The 12,072-nt window shown below is 34.7% G+C and overlaps 1 protein-coding gene across 1 annotated transcript in view; it reads left to right on the forward strand.

Moving 5' to 3' along the window:
• Nucleotides 1-12,072, forward strand: part of COL3A1 (collagen type III alpha 1 chain) — a 46,273-nt gene that overhangs the window by 18,382 nt on the left and 15,819 nt on the right. Inside the window, exons 5-22 of the mRNA XM_026033716.1 lie at nt 316-387; nt 3,856-3,921; nt 4,576-4,629; nt 4,810-4,863; nt 5,591-5,644; nt 5,785-5,838; nt 6,480-6,533; nt 7,072-7,116; nt 7,316-7,369; nt 8,050-8,094; nt 8,757-8,810; nt 9,275-9,373; nt 9,489-9,533; nt 9,651-9,749; nt 10,505-10,558; nt 10,699-10,806; nt 11,759-11,812; nt 11,920-12,018. Of these exons, the coding sequence (XP_025889501.1) occupies nt 316-387; nt 3,856-3,921; nt 4,576-4,629; nt 4,810-4,863; nt 5,591-5,644; nt 5,785-5,838; nt 6,480-6,533; nt 7,072-7,116; nt 7,316-7,369; nt 8,050-8,094; nt 8,757-8,810; nt 9,275-9,373; nt 9,489-9,533; nt 9,651-9,749; nt 10,505-10,558; nt 10,699-10,806; nt 11,759-11,812; nt 11,920-12,018 (1,164 nt within the window). The remainder of the gene's footprint in view (nt 1-315; nt 388-3,855; nt 3,922-4,575; nt 4,630-4,809; nt 4,864-5,590; nt 5,645-5,784; nt 5,839-6,479; nt 6,534-7,071; nt 7,117-7,315; nt 7,370-8,049; nt 8,095-8,756; nt 8,811-9,274; nt 9,374-9,488; nt 9,534-9,650; nt 9,750-10,504; nt 10,559-10,698; nt 10,807-11,758; nt 11,813-11,919; nt 12,019-12,072) is intronic.

Genomic DNA, 12,072 nt, shown 5'->3' on the forward strand with positions numbered 1-12,072 from the left:
AAGGAAAGCTTAGGAGTCCAGCAAGGAAGAGAAGAACATCGATTGGCTCACCTGAGGCTCATTTATCAGTATAAGAAGGGAATTAATGAAATGTAGGGAGCTAAAATTGCCTTGATTGCAAAGGAAAGATACTGGCTGGGTTTCTCTCATGGATAATTTTGAACTCTGCCAGTTATATGTTTAAAAAAAGTGCTACTCAGTGTATTTAAGTGAGTTATTTCCATTTGTTTGTCTTATTAAAGCGAGAAAATTCTTAGAAATGAAGCAAACACTTTTTTTTTCTTTTCTTTTTTTTTCTCTTTATTTCTGTTACAGAGTTTTTCTCCACAGTATGATTCCTATGATGTGAAGGCCGGTTCAGCTGGTATTGGTTACCCTCAGCCCATTGTAAGATGATAATCTTTTCTTTTTCCATTCTTTTTTTAAAAGAACTTTTTTTTTCTGATTGTAGATTATACCTTGGATGTCTATCTGTATCCTGACTTGAATTTAATACATTAATTTTTAATTTAATTGTTACCTGCAAGTGGAATGTGATGTGAGTCGGCAATTTGCTTGGCAATACATTCCAGAAAGTAAATACATATGATGGCTTTTTCTGCTTTTTCTTTTTCCCTTTCTTTTCTCACCTTACTCTTAATCTTTCTCTTGTGCTACCTCTTCTGCCCTGTATACCCTCCTTGCTTACTAGCTTTTCTATTTTTCTGGTAATTGCTTCATTCTCCTCCACATTTTTACCTCTACAATTGTGTCTAATCTTCTTTTATTTGTTCATCTGCATTCTGGCTTTCCTCATAATGAGTCCATGCATGTTTGTACTTCCACACCTCAAATTTGCCAGATAAGTAATAAACCCGTTCATCTTAGACGTAGCCAAAGTTTTTCACTCTTTATATTATTATTATATCCAGACTGTGTACTAAGGATGCTACGCGTCCCTGACAGCCTGATACAAGTTTCAAACAGGCTTTTTAGGGGGACACAACAGGGGTTGTCTGAACAGTTATGCTTCCTCTATAAAGCATGTGTAGAAGATGCACCTCCTGATTTTTCTCTTAGGCACTGGAGTTTCTAGACATTAATCACCAATGACACGGAGTGCCCTTGCCATAATGATATCATACTCATACATACAATTATTTTTCTAGATTCAGGAAATTTGCTTTGTAAAGGATGGGGTGAACTACTATCATTTTTGATATTAAGTATATTTGTGATTTCTAATCTCAAACTGCATAACAATGTTTGAGTCACCTGTCGTAACATCTGAAGGTAGTTCCAAGCAATTATTACACCACAGGGTTCCATAAGATTATCTTATGGAGTAAATAGTATTTAATCATGACAGCTGTTTTGCTCAACTATAAGCCATTATTTTCTCACCTTTATTTTCATCCATTTATTTCTACCTCATTCATTTGCTACTATGTCATTCATGCCTTGGTCTCATTCAGCTATTCATTTTCTTATTTATCCATTTGTTAATTTTTCAGCTCCTCACAGTTTTTGCCCAAAGCTTATCATATCATCTGCATTTTGCTACTGGCATYTCAATATCAGATATGCTGAACCAGGCAGAAAACAGCAATACCTTTCAATTTGACAAACATGGTTGCTCTGTATTTTGGCATTGTTCCCTAAAATGCTTCTGTTCTGATCACTATGTGATGGTTAAAAAAAAAATAACTGGGCATCCTAGAATATTTTCAACAAAATTGTCTATATCGTATACTCTTTTATACTTTTCATGTCAATTTTCTTATTTTCATCTCATATGCTCTTTTGTAGATCATGTATTGCATTATGCAATACATGAATCCAAAGTAACTGAACTACTAAAATAGCATAGGACTAAATAGCATGTATCATTAATATCATACAGATTTTTAATTAAGTACTCCAAACTGAAATAGTTTGAAAAGGTAATAAAAAAAAATAACTATGACATCAAAATTTTTCCATAGGTTGTTACCATGCCTGGTATTTCATTAGTTGCACATCTCTCCATTACTGTATTTACAGTGTCTTTGCACTCCAGATACACTGGTGGAAGAAACTGGTTTTGAGTTTCAGTTTCTCTTCATTTACTCTTATTGCCTTCACATATTGGCTTTACCTCTTTCTCCCAGGGTRCATATGCTGACTAAAGTATACTCATTTATTTACAGTCTGGAGACACTGATTGCAAGAAAATACCATTCCTAACTCTGAGTTTACCTCCTCAGTGTACACTTTGAACAAAATAATTTCTCATTTGTTTAGCCATATATTTAATCAATTGTTTGCAATTGTTGAGTAGACAATTCCAAACCATGTTGAGTCTGGGTTTGGTTCGTACCAAGTGAGTTCTTCCCACTTACTGTACTTTCTGACTTAGAAAATTGCAACTACTATGCTGATTCTGTATAGTTTTCCACCATTTTTTTGACAAAAGAAAGTTGTGAACTATTATTAAAATAGTATATAGATATACTATGATACTATGCTACATATACTAGTATGGTTTTGCTCTTCAATTAACCTTATATTATGAAAATTCACTAAATGTATCATCTGTAACCAGGAATTCTGACAATATATGACAATATCCATGAAAAATATGATTCCAAATATTGCCTGTATTGCAGCACATACAATATTTTTCACATAGCTCATATATATGATTGTTTTGACTGTATCAAATCCATGAGGAGTTTAATAAAAACATTTTTTAAGAGAATTACAGGCATCTGCAATAAGCCATTGTGCTAATTTTCAAATGTTTTCTGTTTTGCAGTATCAAATGTTTTTGATGTTATTGTTACTAGAGGTAGAAATACTACTTTTTTTGGTTTTGTTTTTCAAAATGTAGAATTTCCTTAGTTATATTTTATTTCATTTTTACCAGCTAAAATATGGAACAGTTATACYGATTGGAGGTTTTCCTCCAATGTATATAATGAGGTTTCATCCTCTGAGTTCTTTGGTGCATTTATTTTTTATGGCTTAGTACTGTACAAATTCAGAAAATGAGTTAATTGGCAAAAACACATGCCTTGCTGACGAGTAGCAAAAATATGGTCTAAATTCATTATACCTATAAGTCYTAAGGAATTTAAGGTTGTAAAGCACTTACAGGAAATGTTGCCAAGACACATCTTTCTCTAAAAGGGGAAACTATTACGGCTACAGKAAGCCAAAAGGCTCACTTTTTCGACAGATTTTTTTTTTTTTTTAATGACTTGTACATGTATATGTAATGTAACTCCTAAATGCACATGAGAAAATTTTTAATTGGTTTAGAAACCAGCATCTGGTATCAGTACACGAGCACGGAGTTTTACCAACACGCTTTAAMGACACCACTGAGGGTGGAGGGTTAGGGTAATGGTTCCATGGCGAGGAAACAGGACTTCATTACTCTGCTTAACCTATTAAGGTTTCCAGATATCTGTTCTGTCAGTTAAGCTTGCTGAAGATCCCAGCTGCAARTAGCTTTTCCCAGGTCTAGAGAAGTGTAACAGTGAGCAAAAATAAAATTTGCAACTTTGAAAACGTCTCCTTTTGGAGTAGCAAGTTGTATGATATTGCAAAAAGAAACTCAATGGTCTATTTATATTTGTATCTATATTGATTTATTTATACCACTCTATTTACAAAAGGACTGTAAGTAATAGACAATATATGTAACAATATATATGAGCTCTTTGGACTTTTTACTACACCAAGTATGTRTCCTTGTGGATTTTTCTCTGCACTCATAAGCATTTACATTAAAAATTATATTTCAAGATTACTGGTGATTGTTGCAGTTAATTTAAGCATCATATACATAGTACACTAATATAGTAACTGTTTTTTTAATCTACAATACAGAGTGGTTTTCCAGGACCCCCTGGCCCCAGTGGTCCTCCTGGTCCCCCTGGTCATGCAGGTCCACCTGTAAGTAAAATCAATTCTTTTAGTATCTCATTCCTTTTTTAAGAACTTCTCCTTTTCTTTTTCATAAATGCTAGATGCATTTTCAACTCCAAAATCTAGATACTGTGAACAAGAACTGTGTGGTTAAATATCATGTTCTGTTTTGGAGCTGTACTATCTATGTATCACCAAGAATCAATGACTTAAGGCCATACGCTATATAAGCACATGTCCCTGTGTCCCTCAGCTCCACTGAGCTCACTTGGGATCAGCTGAGGCTAAACTTTGCCCTTAGAAATCCTTAAAGTATACTGCTGTTTATGAGATTCTGTTAAAAATCATAAATATATATTCATACCAAAATAAATATACGTAAATGTATATTCACACCAAAATGGCAAAGGGAAGCTGGTGAAGGAAAATGAAAATCCCAGTACACAATCTAAGAGCACATAGAGTTTGAGGTTTTTTGATGCCCATCCCCTATTAGAGAAGTGATTTTAATTCTCTATTTTTTTCATAAAACTTTGATTCTGACTATTTCATCTTTTGATCATTTYGTGACAGCTCTGAATAATTTTTCCTTATAATTATGAAATCATTATGAGATGTGGTAGCACCACAGATTGATGCATGGAATCGGWTATATATAAGCTGTTTCTTTCTGCRTTATAGGGTGCTAATGGATACCAAGGCTCCCCTGGAGAACCAGGACAACCTGGCCCTACTGTATGTATACATTATATGCCATTATATATGTCAAAGGCTTGATCTTTCAGATATGAATTTGACAATTCATCCTGTCTGTTAATTACAGTGTGCATCAAATGTTCTAATACTTTTAAATATCTAATATGTTTTTAATTTTAATAAAGTTCAAGAAAATTAAAATTTGTTACTTTTTTAAAGGGACCTCCAGGCCCTCCTGGACTGATAGGCCCATCTGGTCCACCAGGAAAAGATGTAAGTTCACTACTGTTCACCCAGTGGTAATGAATGGATAGAGTGAAAGTTGATTACATGATAAAATACCAACAGTGATTTTATACTGTTCCACTTAAAAGAGTTTTTAATGTTTTCTGATTTCTAGATTTGCCTAAATGATCATAAGAAACTGGATTTCGCTTAAACTAGATGTAAATGTCCACTCCAAAATAGCTTCAATTTTAGCTGGCAATTTAATTTAAACTTTTTTTTTCCTAAGGAAAATCTATGTATTAAATGTAAGCTTTTGACCTGGCACAAATTTAATCAGTAATTAAAAAGGTAAACAGATAGTAGTAGTGGTTCTCTGCTCCCTTTAAGTCTTGCTCTGTAAATTTGTTTATCAAAACCATCTTTTAAGTCACAGATGAGTGTTCTGAAGAACAGGCACTCTCCCTATCTCTTATTGGTGTTTCACCATGAAAAATCAGTTTTCTGTGTTGCTATTTTTTCTTCTAAATATTGACTTGAAATATGTTAAAGTTACTGAAATCTTATTAAAAATAGACTTAATATATAAATTGTGACAAATGTTTTTCAAAAGTAGTGAATGTACTTTATATAAGGAGGTACTTTTCAAAACCACTAAATGAAAATGTAGTGAAATTGTCTTTAATATAATTTTCCCCATTGTCTAGTTGTGAGGGTCTAACCTACTTCTTCCAATTCACCTTTAATGGTCAACAAATTTACTTTCTTTCCACAGGGAGAACCAGGAAGACCAGGTAGAAATGGAGACAGAGGAATTCCTGGATTGCCGGTATGAAAAAGCTCCCAGTAACAATGAAAAAAACATGGAAAGTTTTGTTTTCCAAGTTTAAGCTAGTTAAATGAACATGTAAGGCACATTGGTTTGTGCCCTTGTGTTATTTATGCACCTTCCTATGTTTGTATATTTAGGGCCATAAAGGACACCCTGGAATGCCTGGGATGCCTGGAATGAAGGGTCAAAGAGTAAGTATTGATAAAACCATAACTGAATCTGTCACTTGAATTGGAGTGGGATTGGAGAGAATCAAAAAATTAGAGGTCAATTTCTGGACTACGTAGTCAGACCTCCCACAGCACAAACTGTTGAATTCCATCTAGTTAGCTCAACTGTAGACCCCCATGCCAAATGCTAGATTAAAACACACCTCCCAGAAAAGCATCCAGCCCTAACAGAAAGAGATGGAGGATTCACCATTTTCTTTGAAAAAGTATTCTACTACCTGGTAGCACCCAGAGAAGGTGCTCTAAAATCACTATTTCTACTTCTACTATAGAAAAGAGAGATTAGAGAGCTAGAAAAATGGAGCTGAAATCCTGATTACTATTTTCTTGGCTGTGTGGACAGGAGCTCACAATTTAGCCAAAACACACAATAATCTTTTGTTACTACTTTAGTCTTGTAACACTGTTAAACAATCATGACTTCCTTCTGCAGTTCTGTAAAAAAACACATAAAATATCTTCCTACAGTTTAAAAGCATTTGTAATTGTTCATATGTAAGCTAAGAATAAGAAATGATTCCCTTTAACTTGGGGAATTGCCATGGGGAATCAAGAGTGTGAGGAAAAATAGTAATCAGAGATACATTTTTTGTATCCCACAGGGTTTTGATGGAAAAGATGGTGCAAAAGGTGACACCGGTGCTCCTGGTCCAAAGGTAAAATAACCGTTAATAGTATAATCTTTGTAGGAGATAGAATCAGAAGTAAATTGTTTGTTATATAGCTATGCTTTATGTATTACAATATTATAAAAATCTCTTAACAAAAATTAATTTACATTTCATACAATAAGTCTCATATAAAGAATCTGTAGAACCAAAGGTATTAAACTGTGAGAACAATATCTCATCCTCTTTTTTCTAATTGCAACAAATGTAAGATTCTTCAATGAAAAGAATGTCCTAATCATTTGACTTTATTGCATAGTAGAAAAAAAAAAAAAAAAAAAAAAAAAAAAAAAAAAGACTAAGTCCTCTTGGCTTTCTTTTTTCAATGTACATATTTTGTTCTGGCTTTTTTTTCAGATTTCTCAGATCTTACTGACCTCAATACACACTGAGTGCACTAACTAGCAGACATAAAGCCCAAAGAATTGGGACATATTTTTTCTGTAGATCATCCTCATGAATAAACCAAAAAACACTCTCAGCAAAGATTGTTCTCTCATTGTTTGGTGTTTTCTTTATGCTACAGGGTGAAACTGGTCTTCCTGGCGCAAATGGATCACCAGGCCAACCGGTAAATATACATATTTTGTACTATTTAAACGGAAGTGTCAATGGTACTTTCCTGTTAACACACTTGCTCATTTTTCCTTTAATTACCAGACTATAAACAATGAACAATACTGACCAATGCAAATGGGAGCAAYGTCTGTTTACTAAACCTTATGTATTTAGGCAGCCATACTACAAATTAGTTTTCTTGTGTTTTGTAGGGGCCAAGAGGTCCATCTGGTGAAAGAGGAAGACCTGGGAATCCTGGGGGACCTGTAAGTAACTGCAACTGTTGTTGTAATTAAAAAGCAGCATATATTTAAATATGTTGAGAATTCTCTTGCTCATACAATTTATGCCCTAAAACAGTTGTAGTCTATGCAGAGGATTAGAAAACCATAGATTATATATAAAATCACATGTGAAAACTTATTAGCCACAGTTACACATGGCAGTAGATAGCACATGATATACCCATTTTAATGTCACAATTTGTTCACCATTTTATTCTCTRTTTTCTATTTACATGAATGAATTACAATTTGAGTGAAAGTTCAAGATTTAAGGAAAGGCCTAGAGAAACAGGGAGAACTTCTAAATTAATTTGGAGGATAAAAGTATGTATTGACAAGGATTAAGATGCAGCATCTATTTGTATCTTACATATTAAACTTCAGGAAATGATCACCCGGGTGTGGCTTTGTAGCCATTATTTACTTAAGAAACCTGATATGGATATGCTTTTATGTCATGCTGTCTCATCATTACAGTGTAAGAAATCTAAGGTGATGGACATTCCTTCAGTAATATTTAGTTAATTATTATTTAGAATTTCATAGTTCAAGAATCCTTATGACTTTGTAAAGTAAGTTGGAATGTCCACATTCAAAAGCATGAGAGTCAGGGGCATTAAAAAGTCCAAGGGGAGTGCTCTGAACTTGTGTTCTTTCCATAGGGTGCTCATGGCAAAGATGGTGCTCCAGGAGCAGCTGGCCCACCTGTAAGACTAACTTTTTTGACTATTTATTTCTAGCTGGTACTCTTTAATGTCAGCAAACCTGAGACTTGATATGCTTTGGTTTAGGAATAAGCATTTTCCTAAATTATATTTTGCAATGCTATGTTGCAAAGATACTTGAATCTTTCCAGGAAAATAAAAGTGTCAACAGTATAAATCAGAAAATTAATAAATGCATAAGTCATTTTCAGAGAACTTACTGATGAAGAGAATAGGTATTATCTATGGTAACATTTTTGGATGGGCTTATTAGGCACCTGTCTGAGATGGACAAAAGATTTAATATTCTAGGTGCCCAGAGACATGAGTATGTCCATGTATCTTTGTAACAGCTCTATTGGCTTTTCTTTTTTCTACTGTGATTTTTTTAATATAAAAATCAACTTTTGATTATTTTTTCCTAACTTTATATTTTTAATGATATTTTTCGTGTTTTAAAAATTTAAATTTAACTGAACACATAAAAGTAGCTAATTTGCAGGTGTGATATGTTAAGACTAGCCAAACTTCTTATTCTACAGAGTGATTTATATTTGCTATTTTACCACGTGCTTCCATATTCAGAAAAAAAAAAAACTCATAATAAGATTAATTCCATATGGCTTTTACCTCTTATATTAATAGTATTTCCTTCACTTTTTAAGGGTCCCGCGGGTCCCCCTGGAACTGCAGGATTTCCAGGCTCTCCAGGTTTTAAGGTATTCAAGCTAAATATGTGTACTAATATTGGGTTTGCTCCTTTCTCTAGTTAGCCAGATTAAGATACTATACATCTTAAGTAGATGAATTTTTTTCAGGTTATGATTGCAGTGCTTGCAAGGCTAGAACTGATGTATCTTCCTGTGTGACATTAGACAAAACTTATCTTCATGACCTTCATGGGCAGCCATCCCAAAACACAATTAAGTGGTAGATCCCAGGCTTTAAGTCACATCATGGGAGGAGCTCAACTAAACTTTCAGCAATTAGAGGAAACACGCATCATGCATTAGGATCATGTACCTCAGTGTCATGCAAGTTTGATCYTTGCATTCAGATGATGGTAGTAACAGTCCTTTTCCTGAAGCATCCAAAGATATCCCAGGAGAAGAAGAAGCAACGAAGCTAACATTGTTTGCCCTGGAGACAAGATTAAAATGCATTTATTCTCGTTTTCCYTTAGGGTGAAGCTGGTCCTCCTGGTCCTGCAGGTGCTAGTGGTGCTCCTGGAGAGAGAGGAGAACCTGGTCCCCAAGGTCATGCTGGGCCACCTGGGCCTCAGGTGTGTAAACACTGCTTGAGACCTTGGTCAGCTTGCCCTTCCCAAAGAATTATGACTCCTTTGGTTTAAGGGCATTAGGTTAGCAGCATCAAGTTTTTACTCCTTCATTTTTCAGGGTCCTCCTGGACGAGCTGGAAGCCCTGGCAACAAAGGTGAAATGGTGGGTACCTTTTGCATCACTGCCTTTTATGTTGACATCACATCAGGGTTACGATCCTGAGCAAGCAAAATTCAACAATGAACTCTGTTCGTCTCAATGTCTTTTGGTTCCCTGCAGGGACCTTCTGGTATTCCTGGTGCTCCTGGCTTGCCTGGAGGTCGTGGTCTTCCTGGTCCTCCAGGTACAAGTGGAAATCCTGGAGCAAAAGGCACTCCGGTGAGTCACAAATATCATTATGTGTTTGTACAAACAGATACACTGGAAGAAGTTCAGGTACCCTTAAGAAATACTATTGCATCTCCTATTCATTTGAGATGGTCTAATAAATTATTTTATAATAATATGCAGTTGTTTTTATGAACATATAGCATACTTTCACCTAGGGCAATTTTTTTTTCTTTCCTCTGTTACCTAATAAATAAAAAAAATCAAAACTCTAACTCATCCAAAATATCTGCTTTAAATACAGTCTGTTATTTTTAAATCCCATTTTCAACTATTTCAATTTGTAAATTCCCATAGGCCTGAGCCTATAGCCTGCTACACCTAGTGAGTTGTAAATATTGCTGTACTGCTGTTTACCCCACTTTGCTCTATTCTGGCAACTTTACACTGCATGAAGTTCCTTCTCAGAGAAACACTCAGTGACTTCAAGAAAAAGTCACATCAGTTCCTGAAACCCCCCAAAACCATACCTAAGGTCAATTACTTGGTCAATTACTCAGTCAATATAGTCACATTTAAGCTCTCATCCTTTCTTTTCTAGACCAGATTTTTAAAGATCCCAATACATTCCACAACCAGGTTAAACTAAAGCCTACTAATTCTGTAGGAGATAGAAAAATAATAAAAATGAGTTGACGCTTCAAAAGATATTGTATTGCCTTCTTGGTATATGAGCACTTTATAATAATCTTACAATAATGTTCTGATGGAATCCATAATTTTCATGTGATTTTTCTCTTGTTAAGGGAGAACCTGGTAAGAACGGTGCAAAAGGAGATCCTGGACCAAAAGGAGAGCGTGTAAGTGATTTTTAAAATGTAATCAAAAACTCCTTCCCAGGCAATCTGAATCCTCGATCACTCCTATCACTCCTCTGTGCAAAACCAAGAGCTTAGTTTTGAAGACTTCTGACTTGGTTTGTTTTTGATGTTGTTGCCAGGGAGAAAATGGCACCCCAGGTGCTCCTGGACCCCCCGGTGAAGAAGGCAAAAGGGGTGCAAATGGTGAACCCGGGCAGAACGGCGTACCTGGTACACCTGGAGAAAGGGTGAGCCGCTATGGAGGATGCTGCACAATAGATATATTTTGAATTAACAGGGAGATATCAAAATCTGATATTCAAAGCACTGAAAGGAAAAATTAGCTCTATATATGTTCTGGACAAACTTCAGATGTGAAACTGCTTTACTAAATTGGGAAAAAGTCCAAGTTTTTTGACAGTCAATAGTCTTCTATAGCAATATCATCTTTACTGTCAACCATTTTTGGCTGGTGGATTCAATAAGGTTGCATGGAGTGTTATCATAAATTATTTTTAAATTGATGTATTGAACAAGATAAATAGCAAAAACCTCATTAGAATTTTAATTTTTTGCTCCCATCTGAGCCAAATGAAATAGAACTGGCTTATTCATAACTCCTAATTTAATAATCGGTTGCTTTATTTGTAGAAGCTAATAGGAATGCAGAGATGCACAGTAAACAAATAAATAATCTTAAATATACAATGCTGTATACTGTACTGTAATATAAATATTAGCAGTGGTCTGTAAATTAAATTTTATTATTAAGATTACTTTTTAGCAATTAACATAATAAATATAATTAGCAAAATAATACTACATGGCTATTTTTCGTATTAGAAGAAAATAATTCTTCAAGACTGAATTTTTTCATTTGCTTTTGGTATGAATTTTAAGACCACTTATGCATCAAGTTACTAAGACAGTGCTGGCTGAAATAAAATGAAGGACTATCTATGATTTCAGCAGAAGAGTTATATCCAAAAATAAAAGCAGGTCTTTAAACTTTCTTACCAACATGAAACCTCATTTCCCTGCATTTCTTTCATTAATTCTCATAAATTTACATCATAAACTCATAAAGTTACATCATAACATTACTCATAGCATATGTCTGAAGTAAATTAGTTTAGAAAAAATAGTTGCCATTAACTAAGGCATATTTTTTAATAATATTTATTTATTTTATTTTTTCAGGGCTCCCCTGGTTTCCGTGGCTTACCAGGCAGCAATGGACTTCCAGGTGAAAAGGTATGAGTCTTTCTCTAAAACCATAYTAAATTTCTGTGGAATCCATGTTAAATTGAATGAACAATTTCACTTTCAATATGATGTTTGTTTACTTGCATGTTTTTTAGGGTCCTGCAGGTGAACGTGGTAGCCCAGGACCTCCTGGCCCAAGTGGAACTCCAGGAGAGCGTGGACAAGACGGAGGCCCAGGTCTTCCAGGAATGAGAGTAAGAAATAGTTTAACCAAGAAAGTCTGATAAATTCGACTAGAGATTCCTCGT

This window comes from Nothoprocta perdicaria, unplaced genomic scaffold, assembly GCF_003342845.1.
Source record: "Nothoprocta perdicaria isolate Ctin4 unplaced genomic scaffold, notPer1 scaffold_132, whole genome shotgun sequence".
NCBI classification, from domain to species: Eukaryota; Metazoa; Chordata; class Aves; order Tinamiformes; family Tinamidae; genus Nothoprocta; species Nothoprocta perdicaria.